At 38.0% G+C, this 25,446-nt stretch overlaps 1 protein-coding gene across 3 annotated transcripts in view; it reads right to left on the bottom strand.

Annotated features, from left to right (window-relative positions):
- mtbp (MDM2 binding protein) overlaps positions 1-25,446 on the bottom strand; it is a 69,419-nt gene that overhangs the window by 39,857 nt on the left and 4,116 nt on the right. The window contains exons 3-12 of one of the 3 annotated variants that reach the window (XM_048529882.2): positions 24,064-24,137; positions 22,481-22,632; positions 20,628-20,686; positions 17,585-17,729; positions 15,615-15,729; positions 8,804-8,938; positions 7,820-7,914; positions 4,887-4,959; positions 4,165-4,282; positions 1,577-1,747 (exon numbers count right to left, since the gene is read on the bottom strand). In XM_048529882.2, coding sequence (XP_048385839.1) covers positions 1,577-1,747; positions 4,165-4,282; positions 4,887-4,959; positions 7,820-7,914; positions 8,804-8,938; positions 15,615-15,729; positions 17,585-17,729; positions 20,628-20,686; positions 22,481-22,632; positions 24,064-24,137 — 1,137 coding nt within the window. Of the gene's footprint in view, positions 1-1,570; positions 1,748-4,164; positions 4,283-4,886; positions 4,960-7,819; positions 7,915-8,803; positions 8,939-15,614; positions 15,730-17,584; positions 17,730-20,627; positions 20,687-22,480; positions 22,633-24,063; positions 24,138-25,446 lie in introns of all 3 variants that reach the window. The other 2 variants (XM_059645939.1, XM_048529881.2) reach the window with 2 other exon arrangements.

The raw sequence follows: 25,446 nt of genomic DNA, 5'->3' as shown, positions 1-25,446 counted from the left end.
ACCAAGAAAGCTGACATTTCGGTGTGAGACCCTTCTTCAGAAATAAATTCAGGGATAAATTTTTGTCTTTTTTTCTTACACAGAGAATGGCTCATTGTGGAATGAAATTCCAGAAGAAGTGGATGCGGGTACAGTTACAACGCTTAAAAGGTATTTGGATAAATACATGACTAAGAAAGATTTGGAGGGATATGGGTCGCGCAGGCAGGTGGCACAAGTTTAGTTTGGGTTTATAGTCAGCATGGCTTCACTGGACAGAAGGATCTGTTTCCATGTTGTATGATTATGAAATACTATAATCCACCAATAGTTTCAGAATGCAATTCAAAATTACGAATGGATTCAGTTAAGTGTGCAGAGGAAATGAACTTCAGGCTACCACCTAAATAGTTACATTTCATCAGAATCTAACCACAAAAATTAGCCCTACTTATACAAGGTTTATCAAAGTGTTCAAAGCTTGATGGCTGAAAGCACGCAAAAAAGAAAAAGATGTGTTCACTTCTGCAATCCTCAAATCCAGGCAGGCATTTTCCTTAAAAATATGTTTTAGCTTAAAACTTCGAAAGGTAGGCAGTCCAATTACAATGACCTCAAATATTTAAATAGTTCAAGAAGTCACCATCACTGTATGGGCAATTTGGATTGGGCAATAAATGCTGGCCTAGTCAATGACACCCACAGCCCATACATAACAATAAATCATATGACCCTTTCTTTGCATGTGAATGCACATAGCTAACTGGGATAGGATATATAATGGCTCAGACTTGGCATTTGTAGTGATGGTAACATTGTCAGTGTTTGCTGTAATTGCCATCAAAAATCTGACAGGTATTCCTGGTGGCCACACAGGTTGTTGAATAATTAAATATTAAAAATGTGCTGTCATTGAATTCCTGCTTCTCCACTGGATGCATTGTTAAAGTCTCCACATACTAAGACTAGAGAGAGGCATCATGGGCACCGGAGCTTCCCCTTTACAAATGCTCTCAAGAGAAGTGTTGAAGTTCAATGTGAAGGAAGCCTTTCAGCCCATCAGATTTGTGCTTGCTCGATCAAAGGGGAAATCTAGTCAGTCATACCACTGCTTCTCCCTAACAAATCATTTATTTTTCTATTATAAAAGTATTCATCTAATTTCCTTTTGAACACTAATGAGATTCTGTATCCACCACAGTCAGGGAGAAGACATTCCAAATCTTAATTACTCGACCCTTCTCTCCTCTCTCATTGCCCACGCTTCTATCCCTCTCCCATCCTTATCCACCTCCTCCTTTTACCCCTCCCTTCTCACATCCCTCCCACCACCCTCCTACCATCCCTGCCATCTCTCCCACTTCCCCCCCCATTCCTCCCTCACAACCTTGCTCTCCTCCCCTGCTTCCCTTCCCCATCCTGCCCTCCCTCCTCCTCCTTTGCCCACTTTTCCCTCTTCCTCAGTCTCTGAGGATTGTGTGCTAAAGAGGAGGAAACTTTCAATGTTTTAAAGCTCAAAGTATCAAGTCTTGTCATTGCAGGGTTCTCAAATTTGTTATTCAAAAGGAAATAATTTGGCTAAATGCATCACCTTCACCTTCTTTGTCTTCAAGTCTTTCTTCCAGGATCCCATTCACTATGGCTACAGCTGCAGCTCCATTTATCTGATTGGCTGAATGAATCAGGATTGCCTTGCAGCCACCTCGACAATTGCCTTGAATCATCAGGTAGTAGCTGCAAATCTCTCCTTTCATCTCAATCTCTGGAACTGGAAACAATCAACAGATCAAAGCACGTAAATTTTAAAATTACAAATTAAAAATACTGTCATTAATAACATATTAAAATTGTTTTATATGTCAAAAGGTGAAGCACAAAACTAATATTGTGAACCTTAATTTACAGCTAGAATGAATGATCCAGCAAATTTTATGCTGGGAATGATGGGCTGCTTTTATTAGTACAAGTATCTCGATTTATAGTCTTTAAATCAGACGCCACTATTAGAACTAGGAGAAAGATGAGACATTCAGAATATCCATTGACGATGAGTACCGAAGGGAATTGAATTTTTCATTTGTACAGCATCCATGTACAAATTAGGAAAAAAGTTGCAAAATATAATCAAAATAACTAATTCATATGCTAAGTTAACAGTGAATTAACCAAAACCTAGAATGCAAATTTGACTTTAAAAAATGTTAATTCAGGCAGTCAATTAAATCCCGGTTGTCTATTACTTAAAGACTTTTTTTAAAAAAATCACAGAAATTGACTTCACCTTTACCTCATTAGCCCTCATTGCCCAGCAAGACTTTCATATTTCCAGTCTCTATATCCACTTAAGTCATTCATTTAGTGGCTTTAATTAAAAAGTTTTTGCCTCTGCCAAAGTTTGGTATTGAAGGGATGAAAAGTTAAAACAGAGTGAAGTGGATTATGGATTCAGGGAAGATTTTGCCATGAGTCATATGCTCTTTCTTCCAATTCACAAGGCCCCACATGTGCTGAATGTCACGTCTTGCAAGCCTGCAGATCAACACACCCCAAATTCAAGTTCTCTGCCCAAAGTCAGGTCTGACATAAGTCTCATGTTCTCCTTCATGAGTAGGACAAGGAGGTCAGGTCACAAATATAACCCAGTTGGAATGGGGAGTGAACCCTGTGGTGTTCTCACCTACTTAATCCATATCAGCTACCCAAACAATTCGCATGCAATCTGAATTATTGTAGCAACGTACACTTAACCAAGCATTCTTTCAGAAACTTTAAAACGGTATAACTGATCAACATAATAGGATTACTTGACTGAAAGACAAATGAAATGAGCCACTATTGTCCTTAAATTAATCCTCTGATTAGACTTTATGTACACCACATTTTATTTCAACACAAAATATAATTAAAATGTTCTAGATTAACTATTTAGCAGAATGTTGGTACAGAAAAAAGAAAACACCATTCCCATTTAAAATATGTCCGCATCATTAGACATCCAAAAAAACTTCTACCAATTTTAATCAGATAATAGGTACTTCAGTCAAGACACAATGATAAGGCATGGAGGAGTGTTTTGCGACAACATACTTTAACATAAATGATCAATGAGTAATTAATACTGAAATCTGGTATTAAAATTGCAAGAGCATACTACTTCTCTATTTCTAATATCCACAAAAGACCTCAAACTGCAAGTATTATCGTTAAAATTTTACTTAGCAATATCCGCAGAAAGCAGACATCAATTCAAACAGCACCTACAGTTTAATTTTCTGCTCTGGAATGTTACATTTATTTAAAATGTGATAGAATTTTCATAAAGAGCACATCATAAGGGTTTTTAATAACTGACTCGAAATGAAGAGCTCAAACATGATTTAGAATAATAAAAAGGTCAATAGCTCTTCAGAACATTATGGGTTTTTGAAGACATCGACAATCAAAATAGCTCATTTGTACTGGTTAATCAAAAATTCATAAGAATAAATTATTGATGCTTTTGATTTAAAATCGAGTTGTATATCAGTTAAAATGCAATTTAATTTCTATTAACACATCTGAAGCTTCCCACCCTTCCAGAACAACATGCAAGATATAAAGCAGGAAATCAATTTTCTGATTCAGCATCGAGACAATGATTGCGGTTTTGTGTTTGCAAATGATAAAGAAATTGGCAAAATTTAAAATGAAAAAGCAGAATTCCACACAATTAAAATCTGTAGGCTTTATGCTTGTAAATAAAAAAAGCTAATACACTATTCATTCCAAAACATAAACCACATTTGCAGGTACCTCATTAGAATCAGTTAACATTTGAAGGCAGGCTAACAGGTAAAACAGCTTTCTTTTCATATCCCAAGTTGTTGAGCAAACCTGATACAAAGCCAGACCTAAATCTAATAAAAATGTACGTTATTGAATCAATGGCTATATCCCATCCCAATTATGGAACATATAAGAAATGCTAATTATTTATTTTTAACTTTCCAAGTAACTTAAGCCATGCTTAGTAAAATACATAATGTTGCTTTTCAGCATACAATTGGCAACAATAATGGTAAATACAAAGTATCTGAATCCAAACTACTGCAGCAAAACATTATCCCCGGCTTTATAAAGACTTATTCAAATTGCTAAGGTATATGGAAACATTAATCTAGTGAGAGGACAGCAGTACACACTCACCATTAATGCTTTTTGGCTTCTTTGCCATGTAATCTTTCCATTTCCGTGTACTGTACTGGTTAGCTGGTGGAATATGAGCGCTGCTCACTGTACAAGATAGATTAAAAAAAGCTCCAACCTTAAAGAATCAGAAAGAAAACTGTAGTTATCAGCCATTGGAATTGCAATTGTAAAATAATTTCTAATAGTGAGTGAACATGTATGTACAGTAAGTTAATTCAGACAATGGGTAAACACACATACTAGTTTTCTGGGTAGTGTGATGGGAGAACTTTATTACACGAATGATAAGCTTTATTTCTTCTACAGGAATTATCCTCGTGGAGGAATATTTCCCAATAGGGTCACTAAGTCGTGATGCTGTCATACAGGAAATGATCTTTTATCAAAAGGTATCAGGTAAGATGAAAGATGATCCAGAAGCCATGTGGATGCCTTGATCACAACTAAGTTTGCATTTAAAAATGCTAATACTGAAATCCTACAAAGGGGATATGGACCAGTTGAACTGTCATCGAGGCTGGGAGGTTTAAATATTTTAATTTTACTTCCACGTGAAGGTGGTTATCTATCCCTTCAAGGTCATTTTTCCAAAACAGATAGAACAGGAGAGGAGGCAGAAATGAGGACACAGACATATCACTTGCTCCGTTATCTTAGGTTGAGACGATTTTCCAAAATTTTGCTTCAAAGTTTAACTTTGAGAAGAAAGCAGAACATACCTTCCCTTGCAGAGAAGAAAGTTGCTTCAGTAGTTGTTTAGATTTGCCTTGTGCATTACGTCTTGATAAAGTGCTGTGCAATTTAATCAAGGTACTCCATACATTAAATGCAAGGTAACATTAATCTTAGAGATCTCATAATACTATAGAAAATTAATATTTTTTCCAGAAATGCAAAAACAGATTGAAAAATGAAAGCACTATCTTTACACAAGGTATACAGCCTGAAAATTCACTCACATCCTATTGCAATTTTAAAGTTAATCAGGCATTACTGTATTTCAATGCTAATTAGGAAAGTAAATTCATACATGCTAACTTTCACTGTTTTATGATCCTACTTTTCACTCATGGGAATAGCTGAAATATTCTGGAGCTCTGCAAGTCTGTAAAAATTTCTGTGAAACATTCAACTATGTTTTTTTCTTTGAAGCTGTGCTGTTAAATTAGTATGTGATCAAAAGACATACATCCAGTTTAAATTCCCAATCATAAGGAGCAGAATAATTTTTATTTTATTTTTTTACATTTTTATTTACATTGCATTGTTAATATTTGGTAGATATAATTCAAGGGTTTAGGCATTTATAAACTCTTCATTATGGATTCAGTCAGTATTTAATATTAGAAATCTCATCACAGTTAAAAGTACTTGGATGCCTCCTCAAAAAGCAGTGGCCTGCACAGCAAAGTGCCAACTGCAGGAAGTTAGGATTCAGCAGAGCACCTGTTCATCAACCAGCTCGGACATGATGGAACAAAAGGCACCTATCTTTGTCATAAGACTCTTTTAATATGATTCTATTAAATCACTTAGTGAATTGATTAATATTAGAGAATCAAAACATTTGGAAAAAAAGCAATCCATTTATTGACCAAGTGAAAGAAAGAGATATTACACTTTCTAAGGCAAAAGGGAACACAAAAGAGGTTTCAAATACCACTTCACACAGGGAAGAGTAAAACAAACTGAGGTAGCTTCTTTGCCTATTATATAATCAATTTCCTTTGGTCTGAGTCACTGCTTGGTCTCATTATAGCAGCTGAACAAGGTTGCGTCGATTAAAATATGCCCATAGAGGAAGGCTGAGAGAGGAATTGATGAGAAAAAGATCAAAGTTGTGTGTTTACTGCCACACAATAAATAAAGCTCAAGAAATAATGTCAACAAAAGAAATAGATGTGGTTACAGAACATGCCTTCCTAGCATGAATGCTGATGTTGAGATGAATGACTTATTTTTCTGTGTTTGTAATTTGTAGGATAAAGAAATCCATCGGCAACATTTAACTGTGAATTTCCAACTCAAATTAAACTTCAAAAGCCAAGGGAAATACAATGAAAAACAGAGTCTCTTTGCTCCAAGCAATAGTAAAATAATCACTAAATAATCTGTCTTGCTAGCAAAATTATCTTTCACATCAGATATAATAAAACAAAATTAACTGAAACAATTCACTTGTAGCAAACATACATTCAGGATTTTGTAACTAGAAAATTTAAAGAACTAATTCATTGTGCAAAATACTACGAGCCAGCTTTCAAATATAGATGGCATTGGTTTTGGAGACAGCGCAGTGCAGATTTCCTGAATTTTACCAGAGATTGGACGATTAAGTTATGGAGACGGTTGCTAAAACCTGTCTTGCAATCCTTCGCATTTGGGAGATTGAGGATCTAATCAAATTAATGGAAAGTTATAAAGAATTCAATATGATAGATACAAATTAACTACATCTTCAGACCAGAATTTCCAGAACAGGGGTACAAAATCTTAAAATAAGAGCAAAGGGCTTCAGGAGTGAAATATAGAGCAGATTTTCTGCTGGCCAGACATTGTTTTTGAGAATCTAGATTAAATTTGCCATGGGGACCCCATGGAATTTCACCTGTAACACATGCCAAAGGAAATGCCTGGAAAGCTGAATTTTCCACTGAGCTTTTCCTCTATGAAAGACTTCATAAAAATCAGAACCTTTGGATGTTTCAATGAAATTAAGTTAGTTTGTGAAAAAAAGTTTAGACAATTAAATAGATACTTATCTTACACAATCCCCAAATCCCTTATAACCTCAAATGCTGAATGATAACACTCTGGTACATCATGCATTCCAGGACCCAATAACACCCCTACAGCCCAAGACATAATCACGCCCACTGCAGAAATGACACCACCCTGCAAAACACCTTCTCCCAACTCTAAACTGATCTAACACACTGGGTCCCTCATAAACCTGACCCAACCATCAAATCCATCTCACCGTTTCCACCAAACCCAATCTCATCCTCTACACTACTGCCTTTGGCACTACTACCGCACCTCATTAAGTCCTTGTCATATCTGGCCCAATGTGACTGCTGCTGAACGTGACCATCAGTTCCCCTTTGCCCATTGAACCAGACTCAAACTAACCTTCCCTACACTGCTGGATCCAAAACCCCAGGACCCAACACCTACCCTCCCCATCCACTGCCAGACTCATTTCTCCATTCCACCCCGACCTACCCCAAACATTTACCTGCCCCCTACCACTAGCTGGCATCCTGTATGCTTGCGATCCCACGTACCTTGTTGCTTATTAACCACTCAATTGATAACCAACCTTCGCAGCTTTCTACATCACACTTGCATACTCCACTTGCCCTTTATCATCAGTTGTCAAAGTGGTTGCCTAAATATTTAAACTTCACATTACAAATGCTCATTACTGTGTATAGGAGGCATGATTTGCCTTGCTCAGTCAGTTCAACGCCACAAAAGATCTGTCAGAATAGTAACAGACCTCCACATTTCTGACAGAATCTCCTCCCTAAGATGTGAAGCTCTGTTTTCACATAAGAAAGGGCTAGAGTGGCAAACTCAGTGGGATTGCAAAAGTTGTCAGTAAAACCCCACAAAATGCTAATGAAATCATAATTTAAAACAAGGATACAACTCGAACTCAATTCCACATTGGAAGTAGGAGGGAAAGTCTGACAGCGCCACCAACTGCACAAACTCCAACACTGGCTTATAATAATAAAAACCCTAAAAAGTAAAAAGAAATAGAACTATGAACAAGGCAGTTTTAACATGGAGATATAAACATCAGGATGTTTTCACTAAATGGAATGCTTACAAGTAAACATAATGCATTCTGTTAAGTAAACTCACAAAATTCCGTTTATAAATCAAAAGTTTTATGTCTATGATGTTCTTCCTCGTCAAGATGTGTCTGGCTGTTTCTCAATAACATTAATTAATTCAAAATCACTTCTTTAAATTGCAACATGTAGAGTTGCTCATATAACAAAGCTGTAATAAATTAAGAGCAACTATCAACTTGTTATAATTCACATGATGGAGTGTGACTGAGTCAATATTTTCCAGTAACTTGAGATAAAGAGTTTTATATATGCTTTTACTGCATGAGATGTACAGATATGTTGAATGTTACCTTTTTAAGTTAAAAAAATAAGTTAAATGAAGCTAAGAGAATGAAGTCAAGAGAATGAAACCCCTTGTGACATACCAGAGTAAGTGTAACATGAAAACGGTTTGCTCTAGACTTGACCCACATTTAGAGCTTTCCTAGAGGTTGAATAAAACAAATATTCCAGATGCAATGCTCCATAAAATGTCCATTAAAATACATGTTAATCTATCAATAAAACTACATTTAAGAAGCTTTCACATTTCTCAAAAAAACAGGAAATAACAAAAGTATTTTCCAAAATTTTCAATTGTATTAGTTATGACAATGTAATCAAATGCACAATCCCCTCAAAGAACAGATTAAAATTTTCTACTATTGGATCGAGTCACATAGTCAACACTAACAACTACTCATCAAAACACAGTAAGAAGAATGATGAGTTCCTGTTTTTCATGTCCACTACACGTTTATTGTCAAAACAAAAAAAAAACTACTGCTCACCTCTCCTTTTGCATCTGTTGTTCTAGATGTCATGGATACACGTTCAAATGATGTGTTGGAATTTATTAAATAATTGCAAAATTTTTGAGTGCCAGCTTTCAAGCAGAATCCTGGAAACATGACCTCAGAAGCAAACTAAGATGAAAAAGTGAAAATGCCTTTAATATAAAACGTGAGTTAGTAATTCTTTACTTTCATACCCAGCTACCTGCCTATAATTTGCAAACTAAATTTAGTGTTCAGAAAGCAATAAAGGTACGCAAGTCGGCATGAATTTGGTTTACCACATAAAATTTTAGACATTGCTAAATCTGAAAAGGTTAATTTCATAGATCTTCAGCAAATATTTCAGTATTTACACAAGTCATTACAAACAAATTGGGCAGATCGAGGAAGAAACTATATCTAGTTCAAGTAAATGCTTGTCCTAAAAGCAGGATTACCACATCCTGCATACTTTCCATCAGCTTTTTCTGACTTCCTTCAGTAGAAGGTAAGTCACAATCCCAAAACTGAATACTTCTCCAGGCATGATCAGAATAAAACTCTGCACAATCAAAGCATTTTATTTTTGTTTAATGGGAGATGGGTGTCACCTTTGTTGCTCATCCCTAATTTGCTTTTGAATTCAGTGACTTATTCTGCCATATCAGGGAGGAATTGCTGTAGGTCAGGAGTCACACTTAAAGCAGGCAAGGATGGCAGATTTCCTTCCCTGAAGGACATTAATGCGCAAGATCCAGTGTTTGCCTTAATGATAATATAAGGGTAATAGTACTGAAGACTCGTGCTCCAGAGCTTGCTGCATCTCTGGCCAAGCTATTCCAGAATAGCTACAGATGGCATCTGCCAACAATTTACAAAATTGCCCAGTACATATAAAGTAGGAGAAATCCACCCCCCATCAGTTTACTCTCAATTCTTAGTAAAGTGATGGAAGGTGTCATCAACAGCCCTTTCAAGCAGCACTTGCTCAGCAGTAACCTGCTTAGTAATGCCCAGTTTGGGTTCTGCCAGGATCACTCTGTTCCTGACCACATTACAGCCTTGGGTCAGACACAGACAATGTGAAATGAGAGTGACAGCCCCTGACATCAAGGACACATTTGACCAAGTGTGACAAAAAGGAGCCCTAGCAGAATGAATCAATGGGAATCAAAGGGAAAATTCTCCACTGGCTGGAGTCATAACTCTCATACAAAAAGATAGTTGTAATTATTGAAGGTCAGTTATCTCTGCTCCAGGACACCTCTGCAGGAGTTCTTCAGGGTACCATTCTAGGATGAACTATCTTTAGCTGCTTCAATTACTGCCCTTCCATCATAACATCAGAAATGAGGATGTATGCTGATGGTTTCACAACCTTCAGCACCATTTGCAACTCCTCAAATACTGAAACAGTCTGTCCAAATGCAGCACAACCTGGGCAATATTCAGACTTGAGCCAACAAGTGGCAAATAACCTTCCTGTCATACAGCTGCCAGGCAATGACCATCTCCAACAAGAGAGAATCCAACTACTGCCACATGGTACCCATTGGTGTTATTATCACTGAATCCCTCACTATCAACATCCTGGAATTTACCATTAGCCACAAACTCAACTGGACTTGCCTTATAAACTGAGTCGCTACAAGAGCCGGTCAGAGGCTAGGAATGCTGTAGCAAGTAACCCACCTCCTGACTCCCCAAAACCTGCCTATCATCTACAAAGCACAAGTCAGGAATGTGATGGAACTATTTACTTGGATGAGTATAGTTCCAACAACACTTGAGAACCTTAACACCACAGGACAAAGCAAGCCACTCGATTGGCACCACATTTACAAACATCCACTCCCTCAACTACCAATACCCCACAGCAGCAATAAGTACTATCTATAAGATACTCTGGAGAAACCACCAAAGTTCATAAGACAGCATGTTCTAAAAAAAAAGACTACTTCCACCTAGAAGATCAAGGATAGTAGATATTTACATAGGAACACAACCATCTGCAAGTTGTCTTCCAAGCCACTCACCATCATGACTTGGAAAAAAAAAATTGCTGTTCCTTCACTGTCATTAGGTCAAAATCCAGTCTTCCCTAACAGCAACATGGGTCAACCTAAAGCAATGGACTGCAGTGTTTCAACGAAGCAGCACCATACTACCTTCTCAAGAGCAACTCGACATAGACAAGAAATGCTACCCAGCCAGCAACACCCATGTCCCACAAGTGGCCAAAAATACATTGCAATTATAGATCATTGGGAGAACAGATCTAAAGGAGACTTCTAGAACAGGCACAAATACACATAGGCAGAAGGAGTTTTACACATTTTACACAATAAGCACAAAATCACATGTTTAGCAAAGGGCAGTTGCATTCATAATGGAAAACTGGTCCTCAACTTCCGGGTGATTGATGATGATATGTGTCAGTATCCAATAATGCCTAAATTGACATTTTTCCTAACTTCGTTCGCTTCCAGATTAGGCGAAGCCCCTTCTCTGTCCAACTGATTAGTAACCAATCAACTAACTACCCTTCCACGATCATGTCTTCAGCCTTGATTAGGTCTTTACATATCACTGAAGGGGGTCCAGATTCAGGTTTCCTTGCTGTTTCATCATCAGTGACCATTCAGATCAAGGTACAACAGCACATGAAGTCATCCTTTGGCTCACCCTGCCCACGTCTTTTCCCGTTTCACTGCTATTTGGCAAGATTGGTTTACAATATTTACCAATTAAAAGGTTAACAACCACCATGGGGTTATACACATTCTAAAGACTTAAATAAAACATCTTTAACTGTCTGAATTAGCCCTTTACATTGCTTAAAATGTGATGACTTATTCACAACTACGGCTACCACTTAGCAGAGCTTAACCACCATGCCTGGTGGTTACATGACAATACAATTTTAACTAATATACTTACGGATATAAAACTAAATTCTAACCATTGTATAATAACATTCAATTCTGCAAGTGAACGAATTGGTCTTTTCAAAAAAAAATCCGTCACCAAGATGCCTGCAGTTTTATATCTTAATTAAATTTAAGTACCAGTATTTGCCATGGTGAAATTTGAACCCAGGTCCACAGAGCATAAGGCCAGGGTTCTGGATTACTCGCCCAATGACATTGCAAAAGTGACTTAAGGAGGGAGATGGTAGCATTCAAACAACTGAAGATAAATAAAAGCAACATTCTATTAGTATATTCTTGTTTGCATTTACTACCTGTGCATTACCTTTTAGTGAACGCACACCTGATCTTCTAAATCCCTATATTCATCCACAGTTGAGTGCTCTGCCATTAAAATTATTATTTCTCTGATCCAACATGGATTACCGCAGATTTTCCCACTTTACACTCCATTTGTCTCAATGTTACACATTTGCTTGTTTGTTTCTGTACCTTTGTAACTTTGTTCTCCCATCCAGCTAACTAGCTGTGTTTTCTTAAGTTAGTGTTGCCTGCTAACTTGAATAAATAATTCTCTGTCTGTTCATCCAAGTCATGAAAACTCTGCAGGTTGCTGGGGAAACAAACCACACATTACATCCCAATCAGGGTCAATTCCCTTCACCACTGCTCTCTGCCTTCTGCAGATTATCAACACTTCACAAAGTTACTTCCAAATGTGTTGCATTTTTTTTGTGCACCACTAATCATTCATTCGCAACTCTACTCTACAATCTTCAGAAGACAACATCCAGAGAGACTTTTTTTAAACCCATCATGCTAATGGCTGCTTCTTCAAACAAAAATAAGCATAGTAGCTCCGTGGTTAGCAGTGCCGCCTCACAGCACCAGGGAACTGGGATTGATCCCATCCTCAAGCAACTGTCTGTGGAGTTTGCACGTTCTTCCCCTTGTCTGCCGGGGTTTCGTCTTGATGCTCTGTTTTCTTCCCATGTTCCAAAGATGTGCAGGTTAGGTGGATTGGCCTGTGCTAAATTGCCCATAGTGCCCAGGGATGTGCCAGCCAGATGGATTAGCCATTACAGGATTACAGGGAGAGGGTAGGGGGTGGGTCTGGGTTGGATGCTCGTTGGAAGGTCAGTGTGGACTCTATGGGCCAATGGCTTGCTTCCACACTGTGGGGATTCAATGAAAATATTCATCTTGCTTTGTCAGACACTATCTACCTTTCATTAATTCATACTGAATTTTTGATCAACTCCAACTTGTTCAACTGCTCACCCACACAGCCTCCAAAGACAATTCCAGAAATTTTCCCACAGATCTGTGCCTACTCTTCTTGACCCCCTCCCTACCTTGTTAAATAATGGCATGATTATTACAATTCTTCAACGAAACAGAACAATTACTGAATGTGGAGCACTTTGCAAAATTATGGCCACATTATCTGCAACTCTCTCAAGTCACTGCTCTTAAAAACCAGAAGTGGAAATCATCAGGTCTTAAAGAATTACCTAATTAAAATTTCATTAATGCCTCCATTGGTGATTTTTAAACCTGTCAGGTTCCTTTGACTTAAGTTTGCATTGTTTTACTGCTCTTGCTGTACAAAAGTGGATACAAAGGTATGCACTTCCAAAAAAAAAGTCTGCCATTTTTTAAATGTAAATTGTAATGTCACCTGCATTAACCCGTATTCCTCTTCATGACCCCTTTTATCTTAATATATTTATAGAATCTATTACTATTAACAACAATATCACTTACAAGCTGGACCTATCTTTTAACATCTTATTACTTATTCTTTATCTCTTCCATGGTCTTTGCAGGTCTCTCAAATCTATAATTTCAATTGGTACTAGTGTAAATCTTTACTATTATAGTGTCTCAATTACACCATTAACACCCAAGAGAAATTATCCAAGCTCTAGATAGGCAAAACGTCGTCACTGGGTGAAGCAAATGAACAGAATGGACGACAATGGAATCAGGGCAGGCAAGGCAATCATCATGGTGAAGTGAGATAATTAATTAAGACTAATATTTCCATGTATTCTAATAGCTTAGAACAAACAAATGTAGCTGAGCATTCTCCAAGCAAGATACAACACAATAGACATAATGGGATATATAGCAAATTCCATGGGAACATAGCTTAGCATTAAAGTTATTGAAAACAAACATTCACAAAGTTGAGTGATAAGGACGTAGATATTAGGGGTTGTGGATTTACCAGTGATAACAACGCCTCACATGGTTAATAAAAACATGAAAGGAGTATCTGTATAACTATGATAGCTTTGTTTACTGACAAGGGTATGTGATATAAAAGCTAAGATAATCAATGACAAGTAAGCTGTAAAACATTGTAAGACTATAAGTAATTGGAACAGGAGTCGGCTTCTCAAGCTTTCTTTGCCATTTGACAGGATCATGGCTAATCAGATATTCCTCACCACTAGTTTCCAGTCCTTTCCGAGTAACCCTCGATTCCCCTACTGATCAAAAATATATTAGCCTTTAGTATACATAAAGACTCTGGCTCCATAGTTCTATGCAGCAAGGAGTTCCAAAGACTCTTAATCTTCGAGGGAAAAATTTTTCCCCATATCTTTGTATTGCATTTTTATACCAAGACTGTGCCCTCTGGTTCTAGGTGCTACATGAGGGAAAATATCCTCTCAGCATTTAGCCTGTCAAAGCCCTGAAGAATCCTATGTTTCAATGAGATTACCTCCCATTCTTCTAAATTCCAATTTTTAGAGTCCCAACTTGTTTAGCCTTCATTCACAAGACAATCCATCCACACCAAAGATCATCTTAGTGAACCTTCTCTGAATTGCCTGCAATGAAACAACATCCTTCCTTAAATAGGGAACCAACACTGCTCATGGTACTCCAGACATGGTCTCACCAGCAACTTGTCCAGTAAGACTTCCCTACCCATACTCCAATCCGCTTGAAATAAGGGCCAACATTCTATTAGCTTTCCTATGTACCTGTGGTGCCCGTGAATAGCTTTCTGCTTTTTGAGCACAAATACAGCCAAGTCCTTTTGTGTTGCAGGTTTTGTGGTTTAGTTCCATTTAAATAATACTCTCATATGGTCATATGGCATGAAAACAGACCTTTCGGTCCAACCAATCCAAGCTGACCACAATCTCAAAGTTGGCTTATATCCTTCAAAATATTTCCCATTCATGTACTTATCCAAAAGTCTTTTAAACATTGTAAGTGTACCTGCATCCACCACTTCCTCTGGAAGTTCATTCCATACACTCCAAAATGAACAACTTCACATTTTCTCCCATTATATTCCATTTGCCAACTTTTTGCCCACTTATTTAACCTATCAATACCTTTCAGTAAACTGCTCGGATTGTAATCATAGGTTGTTACACGGACCATTGAGAGGAGACACTTTGGTAGACTTTCACCAAATGGATCTTCAAGCATATGCGTGAATAAAATTTGTAACAACTGTAACTGTGACTCAAATATAGCTGTTTTAAAATTACCAACAATAGGTTTCAGTTTAAGAGTCCGACATTATGTCTTTATTTCTGTTTTCTCATTGTAAAGTCATTTTTCCACATTTATCATTATAAAAACTGAAAACTTATTCCTAATCTCACTACCCTTACTTAACCTACTGGAAACAATAAGTGCACATTACGGGAGCTAGAACATTGTCATGTCAGTGCAACAGATTTGTAAACTTCAGTTTAAATCAAATTAAAGACAGTGAACAAGATTTAAAAAGTCTTTTCACACTTATTTTCTGAAATGTAAATCACTGGTCACAAGTTTAATGCATTTTGCTCATTCACAATAATATAAAACCCTGAACAGGCGACTACCTACAGTGTGTAAAAATACAGAAACAACAGCTGTACCTTCCGCTCTTTGATGTGAATGTTCCCTCTCCAAATTACCAATGGATCAATCATGTTCTCAAAATGTTCTGGGTCTACCACAGTTGCTCCAAGGTTCTCGGAAATTTTCTGCCAACTACAATTAGATAAATGACAATTAGATGTCCGGTCTTGGGAATAATAAACTGTAGCTTGGATTGACTGCTTGCTGGTTACAATCCAAGTTGTGTCAATTAGTCATACAAAATATAAAACCAGCTGTTCAGCTCAACCAGTCCAAGTCAGTTCTATATCTCACTCAACTCTTCACCATTATTGCTCCCTAACTCCTACCAGTTAAATTTTCTTTCTCTATCATGTGTTTGTCTCGCTTTTGCGTTATTACCTCAACTTCTTCCAGTGATAGGAAGATCCACATTGTCACTACGCTTTGGATAAAGATGTCTGGTCGAAATTCCTCATTTGAATTCTTGGTGACTATCTTATATTGATGTCCTCTAGTGGTGTTCTTTCCCTCAAGTTGAAACTAAGTCTACTCAATCAAAATCTTTCAAAAGGTTAATGTTGTGCAGAGCTTGGGGGACCTTTCCTGCATAAAGATTTCGAGCATGACTCAGGATTGTCCAGAAGGTTGAAACCAAGCTTACTGTGATCAGGCCATTAGACTTCTGGGAGAATGTGCCACCTCCAGGAGGTCTAGGCCAATCAAACTGCAGGCAGCCTCCTTTGATAATCATCAATTGGTGGGGTCGGAGGTCAGTGGAAGAAGAATCAGGATCAGGAGAGCAGTGCAGGGGTAGGAATTGCTGGGACGGGGAAGAACTTCAATTGAGTTTAAAGATACCCAAACAGCAAGCAACTGCAAAGATCAGAAGTAGGTACAGGGACAGGCTATTTGGTCCCTCAAGCCTGTGCCATCATTCAATTGGATCATGGTTGATCGAACATTCCTTACATCTATTTTCCTATCCTTCCCCCAAAATCCTTGATTTCTTTACTGATCAAAAATCTATCAGCCATAAATGTACATGAGGTCTCACCCCACAGCTTTCTGTGGCAAGGAGTTACAAAGAGACTCAAACCTCCAAAAGAAGAAATTCCTCCTTATCACAGTCTTAAATTAGCACCCCCTTATTCTGACACTATGCTCTCTGGTCCCAAACTTTCCCAAAAGGAGAAATATCCTCTCAGCATTTACCTTGTCAAACCCCTTAAGAATCCTATGTTTGAGGAGATCATCTCTCATTCATCATATCTCCATTGAGTACAGTTGTAATCTGTTTAGTCTTTGCTCATAAGACAATACCTCCATACCCGGGATCATCTTAGTCAAGCTTCTCCTAACTTCTTCCAATGAAAAGATATACTCCTTAAATAAAACAGCCAAAGCTGCTCACAGTGGTCCCACCAGCACGCAGCTTGTTAGGCGGGGATGGGATAATTAAGTCTACTACCTGCTGTTTTACAAAACCTGTATTAGGTCAACCATATAGTTTCCAGTTTTCTAATGATCAGAGCACCATGCTGTTCATCTGCTCCCTATGTGGTCATAAAGTCAGAGGAAACTTATAATTTGGTTTCTGTTTCAGCATTTTTCATATTAGCAAATATCATCTCTCAAGTTGTTAGTAAGTATTTACTTGAACTGTTTGTAGATTTATAGGACTAAGCTTTACTCTTTACCCAAAATTCCATCCAGAACATGTTATGAAGCGCTAACATAAAAGCCATGGTGTTAGTTACAAAATGTAGTCAGATTTGGTACAATTTGGTTTGAAAAAAGGAATGTTTTATGATAATAATAAAAATGTCAAGTGGTACCTTGCTAAAAATATAAAACGGTTTGCCCAAATTTTAAATCCCAGCTTTGCAAACTAGAAGTTTTATTTGCAAACAAATGACCCAAACAGGAAATATAGTTTATGATTGTTTACAACACACACTAGTTCCATATTAACAGAGTGAACTTGTGCAAGTTTTGTAATTCTTACCACTTGCCATCCTTTACAGCAATGATAATTTCTGCTGAATGCCATTCTCGCAGATGTTTAAATGCACCCACAACAGGAAGCCAGTCTTTCAACCTAGGAACACCATGACCGGAGACCAGTAGGATTAGATCCAATAACCCCCTGCCTGTCAACCAAAATCAAAACACACCATAAAATTCAAGCTCCAACCACATTTGGGGCATTAACAGCAGTACCTCAAAGATAATAATTTAGCAATGGTAACAATTTCATTGTCAACACAAACATTTTTGAGAGTCAGTTTTGGCACATAACAGAAGCTAAAATATTACCTGAAGTTATCTGGCTTAATTAGCTCAAAAAAAGTAACACCAGGTAGAATCGTAATATTAGATTGAAAACAAAATGCAATAAGCCTTAATAAACCTGCTGCTGTCTCAACTGGAGAACTATTTGAAATTCTGTGCAACAGGATTTAGAGAGGATGTCAAGGCCTTGAAGAAAGTAGAAATGTGATTTATGAGAATGACGATACAGATGGGGAACATCAGTTCTGTGAAGAGACTGAAGGAGGCAGGATTCCTCTCCTTAGAGCAAATAAAGTTGAAGGTATATTTAAATGAAATATACAACATAGTGAAGAGTTTGGATTAACAAGAAAGCCACTAATCAGAGGACATAAATTTAGAGTGACCAGCAAAAGCACCAAGGTGGCGTGATGAGTACCAATGTTGGTTGACATAGTGTGAAATGCACTGCTTGAAAGAGGAGTGGAAGCAGATTTAATAGACTTTGTAAGAACCTTGTCTATTTTATATGGAAATTCAAGCCTGAAAATGAACCTTTGGATAATTAGTTTTTTTTCTTTCCACAACTTAAAGGAAAAGTGTAACTGTGTGCTGTTCTTCTTTAAAAATGGATTTGATATTTTTATAAGACATAGTATCATCAGGTGCCTTTGGGGGGGGGAAAAAAAATACTGCCCAGCCTTCAATTCCGTTCCAGGGCAGAAGTCAATACAGAGGACACGCGAAGCACATCAAGCCTGTGGAGCCAGGTAAACCATGCACACAACATGCAGAAGAGGACCCGGAGAGCATGTTTCATAATAAACAGGATGACTCTGAAGCCCAGAATCTACAAAATCAACTGATTCAGAGTACTGAAATTTCCCACAGTGGAAATACTCTTCCATATAAGTTTGCATTCATATATTTTGATGAGTTCACGTCTAGTACAGTTTGTAAATTTAAAGAAATTACAGTACAGAGGTTAACATATTCCACCCACTTCTGCTTACAAACCACAATATGTAAAATTTACAGTGAAGCAAGGTACCCTCATTTGAGCTAGCATCGTATTTGCTGCTTACCTATCCTACGTGGAAATCTGTAATTTCAGTTTTACCCTTGTTGATCTGAACTGCTATGATCATGCAGGCTGTGAGCACATCTGGAAGTAGTTGTACATAACTTGGAGATGAGTGCTTTAGATGAATTCAGAGGTGCCCAGAGGAGAAAAACTGACATTTATGTCAGCATTTGATAAGGCCAATTGTTCATGGCATCAAGTTTCTAATTCCGATCCACCAAAGTAGTATTACTCCCCTATGGGAGCAACATGACTGAAAAGTTTTGCTTGTTTCTGGTTGATTGTTGGTAACTAACCAATACGAAGAATGGTGTTGGAATGACAAAGTGATGACATTAGAGCGATTTTACCTATTTATTCTTGGGCTTTATAAAGATAGCTCTCCAAAATTTAAATACAAGAATGGTGTTTCTACAGATGCTTCCAGCACTCTATGCTTGAATATCAGATTTCCTGTATCTGCAGTTCTTTGCTTTTTAGTTTTTTTTGAGTGGAAGACTTTACAAAAAGCCGAAACATAGATTCAACAGACCAGTTACCAAGTTGAGGATTGCCACAGTCAACAATGTAACATCATCTCCAGAACCAAAACAAAACTGTGAGCAAACTACCTCATCTTCCTATGTGGTTTGGACTCCAATCCACAGACCTCATGCTTTTTTCATTTATAGTTTTCACCTAGAACAGTCCTGTACAAAAAAAAAACTGTCCATCATGTCTGTCTGTCTTGTCTAGTAAATTGATGTGTGAATGGTTGGAATTAAAATAGTAGTAGTTAAGCTTGCATATTAGTAATTAATAATATGTTTTTGCAACATGTTAGAGAGGTTGTGAAATAAATTAGTTTTTATATTCTTGTTCATTGCTGAAACCTGACGTCTGATCTTTGATGTGAGATAGTGGTTGCAGTCAGATATTAACCATCCTAGAGATTAAACTAGTCATATTTCACTTTAGTGACAATTCACAGAAAAGCAGAGCTAGATTCCCAGCACACTATTCTCACCAGATACTAAAAAATTGAATTGTACACTAAAATGGAAACATTTGCTGGGCTATAAATAAAGGGTGGGAAAGTGGGACAAATTGGATAGAGGGTCAGCAGAGGCACATTAGGCCAAATATCCTCCTTCCATCCTGAAGTATTCTACACAGTGATACCGAGTGGCCTTTCTGATTGGTTTACCTCAAGAACAAGCATACAAACCCCTACTCTATGGTTCAGGAAGTTAGAGCTCTGACATGCTACTTAATTTATTTTTTTTAAAATTGCACTCTAGATATTAGGGAGGGCTATAGTCGAGACGCCAGCATTTAATTAAACTGCAACTGTCTGCTGATGATCTCTTAAAAAAATTCCATTCATCACAGAGAAACAGCATTGGATAATGGGTCCTTCTCATTTTCAGAAATATATTGGGAACTTTAACTCATCATTGGATTGGTTGAGTGTTAGATCTCCAGATCCACTCAAGATGGGTTGTACACATTATATAACAGTATCAAATGCATTCACAGTTTTGAGTCATAGAATTCAAGCTTGTTTTAAGGAATTGTGAAGGGAAAGGCATTGAAGACTTTGGGTTACTCATAACTTGATGACTGTCTACCTAACGCTTTAATGACTGATTTGGTTATCAAAACAGCTCTGATACATCACAAATGCTCCAATGGAAATGATGTTAACAATTACCTGGAGGAGGCAATTTATCTGCCAGGTGATGTAGACCCTCAGCAGCCTCTTCAAATAACCTGCAAAAGAAATCAACAGATTTTTTAAAAATTTAAACTATTTCCAACATTCCCACAATTTGAGCAAAAACAATGCACAATACTTCCAAAATAAAACAATCATTTGTAACTCACCACTTAGGAACGTGGCGTTTTTTTGTCTGACCAGGACCATTGTTTAAAAAAATGTTGTTTTAAATATATGGCCGTGGTACTAGACCCACAATTCAGTGACACCTCACCATGACAAATTATGAATTCAGGCTCCAGCAATTTGTGGACTAGCACTAATGAAATAACTGTGGAAGTGCTCCATCACCAAAAGCTACTCCTCACTAGTCTGACCAACAGCTCCACACTATATGGTCAATTCAGTGTCCTCAGCGGTATTAATTTTATTCAATCTCCATAATTAACAGTCTAGAACAGTCCAATATAAAGGACTATACCTCTAAAACCAGAGGAAAATTAGTGATTTCAGAAAGAAAAGTTGCATTTCCTTTCGTTTTTCTTTTCTGTACACTTTTATTTCCCGAGTTTCCGATTTATCGTTAACTGAAATTTTCACAATTTTGTCCTGTTCTATTGATCCTCAAATGGCTCTTCTCTGCAATATCAGCTACTTGTCATTGCCTTACTCTGAAAGCCAGTTAAATCTCAATTGTACCTGGTGTGGCTACCTCTACATTGGGGAAATCAAGCGGAGACTTGGGGACCGCTTTGCAGAACACCTCCGCTCGGTTCGCAACAAACAACTGCACTTACCAGTCACAAACCATTTCCACTCCCCCTCCCATTCTTTAGATGACATGTCCATCATGGGCCTCCTGCAGTGCCACAATGATGCCACCCGAAGGTTGCAGGAACAGCAACTCATATTCCGCTTGGGAACCCTGCAGCCCAATGGTATCAATGTGGACTTCACAAGCTTCAAAATCTCCCCTTCCCCCACTGCAACCTAAAACCAGCCCAGTTCGTCCCCTCCCCCCACTGCACCACACAACAGCCCAGCTCTTCCTCTCCACCCACTGCATCCCAAAACCAGTCCAACCTGTCTCTGCCTCCCTAACCTGTTCTTCCTCTCACCCCAAGCCGCACCTCCATCTCCTACTTACTATCCTCATCCCACCTCCTTGACCTGTCCGTCTTCCCTGGACTGACCTATCCCCTCCCTACCTCCCCACCTATACTCTCCTCTCCACCTATCTTCTTTTCTCTCCATCTTCGGTCCGCCTTCCCCTCTCTCCCTATTTATTCCAGAACCCTCACCCCATCCCCCTCTCTGATGAAGGGTCTAGGCCCGAAACGTCAGCTTTTGTGCTCCTGAGATGCTGCTTGGCCTGCTGTGTTCATCCAGCTTCACACTTTGTTATCTTGAAATCTCAATTAGGTTTTTGTTACATTTGGACCCAATTTCTCCAAAGACTTTTCTTAATGGCCATTCATTGTTCAGCCCCCATAAATTCCAACTTGTCCAAAACTAAGTCTGTATCCCAGCCTGCAATCATTCAAGGTCTTCAATACATAATGTGGGCCTAGATATTAGCACAGTACTGACAGAGTGCTACGCTGTCAGAGGTACCATCTTTTGTTTAAGATGTGAAACCAAGGCAAACATGAATAAAACACAACTAAAATCCACACCTGAGGGTGGGGGGTGTGGGGAAGAGGGTTTGGATGGGAGACTGATAAACCACAATTAGCTAAACTGATATTTCTGATCATGGACCCTTCTCAATGTTTAAATATGTAAGGAGATATATACAATATTCAGAACTTATGATTGCCAATACTAAAATATTATATGATACTTACTCACACAGTGATGAGGGCTCTTTGACATTACCATCCTCTTCCTCACAACTATTTATACTATTCAGACATTCTTCAATTAATACTGGCAAAGGTTTCTCACAGTCACTGTCCTCTTCACTGGAACCAATTTCGTCCCACTCTGGACTACAGAACTAGAATGAATGGGACAGTATTCATAAGGTATATCTTTGAACAATGTACTAATCTTGTAGCATTTCTGTGTTTTTATGAGAAAACCCACATTTTTTTCTCCTTGGTTCCCACACAGGGATCTATCTCCAAAACATTTGGTTTTAAAGCCCCTAATTAACCTGCCTTAAAAAAATCTTTTCTTTTTATTCATTCATAGAATTCACATTTCTAGTAAAGTCAACATTTATTGTCTTTAACAAGGGGATGGTTAGCTAGCTTTCTGGACTCAATGGAGTGACTACTTTGGCCTTTTAGGGAGAGAGTTAAGAGTCAACTATATAGGGTCAGACTAGGTAAGGAAGGCAGATTTCCATCCCTAAAGACCACTAGTGAAATAAGTTTTACAACAATGTGGTATTTATCATTGGTCATGATTATTAATATTAACTTTTAAATTCTAGATTGAGTCATCATTTAAATTCTCTAGTTGCCCTGGTTGATTTGAACTCCAGGCTCATGATTTAGAGACAAGGCTCTAGACTACTAATTCAGTGACAACAATCCTACCATATCCAAATTTCTAACAGATCAATTTACCTTCATTGCTTTTTGTTTCATCGCAACAGTTTTGCCTTTCTAAACAAAAACCCATCAATAAAAGCAAAATGCTACAGATACTGGAAATCTGAAACAAAAATGCTGGAGATATGTGAAACAATTCTTAAAAGTCATACATATGCAAAATATATAACATGATTTCTCTCCACAGATGCTACCAGAACTGCTGAGTTTCTCCAGCATTCTGTGGTTGAAACAGTAACATATTATCAACAAAGTTAAGAAGTCACAAAACTGATTTCACCTGGAGCACAGGAGCTGCTTACTTCTTAAATCCAGAATTTATCATCATTGAAATTTTTGGGAAACAGTCTGTAATACCATATCATCCTTTAACTTCATTATGTTCTGGGGAAAAGGACAACCATATTCCCAACATTGATAATGGTTATTTACAAGTGTTTCTTCAAATTTCTGCAACCATTTGGCCAGTTTCATTATTAAAATTAGAAAAACAAAGTTAATGTTTCAAGTTCAACATGATTCTTCGTCACAGCTGAAAAGAACTGGAAGTGGTAGTGTATATGTTTCACAGAAGGTGGCCAGACTAAAAGTCAAAAGGAGTGCTAATGATGCTAAAGAAGAGGCAAAGATGAAAAATAGACGTGAAGAAGAGAAAATGGGTCTGTTCTTCTCAAAACATGAACTGTTTCTCTCTCCATGGATGCTGTGAAACCCGCTGAGTTTTTACTTCAGATTTCCACATTTGCAAAATTTTGCTTTTATTATTTTACCATTTTTGCCCCATTGATAGATTTTAAAAATATACACAAACAAAAGCAATCAGCATTGCTTTTTGAGTCACACACTTAGTTTCTAATTTCCTGTCTCACCTGAGAAAAGCCATGGATTGCCTGAATTGCGAAGAACCATTTCTGTGGTGTTGCGCCACCTGTTAGTGAACAGGCTGTAACATATTAAGCAGACATTATCTAGCACAACAATCCAACAGAGATGTTTAAAAAGAAATGTATTTTGCATGAATAAGCTGAAAACTAGAATGATATTGCAGCCTTTCGAATGACTATTACACCAAAGGCAAAATTGGAAAAGACACAAGGCAAAAGAGGAACTTCAGGACCTTGATCAAAGTAGTGGGTGAGAATCAAATATCAAATTCATGGAATATTGCACATGGGAAAGGAAAACAAAGCAAACTAGAGAATCTCTTAGAGATAGTAGGAACTGCAGATGCTGGAGAATCTGAGATAACAAGATGTATGGCTGGATGAACACAGCAGGCCAAGCAGCAGAGGAGTAGGAAAGCTGATGTTTCGGGCCTAGACCCTTCTTCAGAAATGGGGGAGGGGAAGGAGATTCTGAAATAACTAGGGAGAGACAGGGAGGCAGATAGAAGATGAATAAAGGAGAAGGCGAACAAAGGAGAAGACAGGTGGAGAGGAGACTAAAATTCTGTCTCCTCTCCACCTACCTTCTCCTTTATTTATCTTCTATCCGCCGTCCCCCTCTGCCTATTTATTTCAGAATCCCCTTTCCCTCCCCCATTTCTGAATAAGGGTCCAGGCCCAAAACGTCAGCTTTCCTGCTCCTCTGATACTGCTTGGCCTGCTGTGTTCATCGAGCTCTACACCTTGTTATCTCAGATTCTCCAGCGTCTGCAGTTCCTGCAGTCTTGTAAAGATTATGGGAGCAATTTGAGATTCTCAGAATATTTCTCTCTCCACATCCAGCAGAGGTCACTAGAAAATAATGAGATGGAGGTCTGCTTGATTTTTCTCTCCTCACCTAGGGTCTACTAACAGTGCAAAATTTACATTATACACCATTTTTAATTTCATAAAACGTCAAAGAAGCTTCTCATGTGTATTCTCAATCAAAATTTGACACTGAACTGAACAACAATCTTGGGCTTTCAAGTGCATCATAAAGGAAGAGAGAACAATAGAGGGATGAAAGGTTTAGGGAGGCAATTCCAAAATGTGGAGCCTAGATGACTGAAGGCGCATTTCATGGTCTTGTGAATCAGGGGTACACAAGAGGTCAGACTTAGAGGATTGCAGAGATCCTGGACAGTTGTAGAGCTAGAGGAGTTAGAAAGAGGGAAAGCTGAGGCCATGAGGGATTTGAAACAAGGATTAGATTTTTTTTTAAAAAGCTCCCCAAATGATAATCAAGTAATTCAGTCAAGACTGGAGATCATACTTGTGCAATTTACATGGCTCAGATATCTATTAGTAGCCTCTAAGCTAGCAGAT

This window comes from Stegostoma tigrinum, chromosome 5 (genome assembly GCF_030684315.1).
Source record: "Stegostoma tigrinum isolate sSteTig4 chromosome 5, sSteTig4.hap1, whole genome shotgun sequence".
Taxonomy (NCBI): Eukaryota; Metazoa; Chordata; class Chondrichthyes; order Orectolobiformes; family Stegostomatidae; genus Stegostoma; species Stegostoma tigrinum.
Note: the sequence above shows the minus strand (reverse complement) of the source record. Positions and strands in the feature narration are given on the sequence as shown.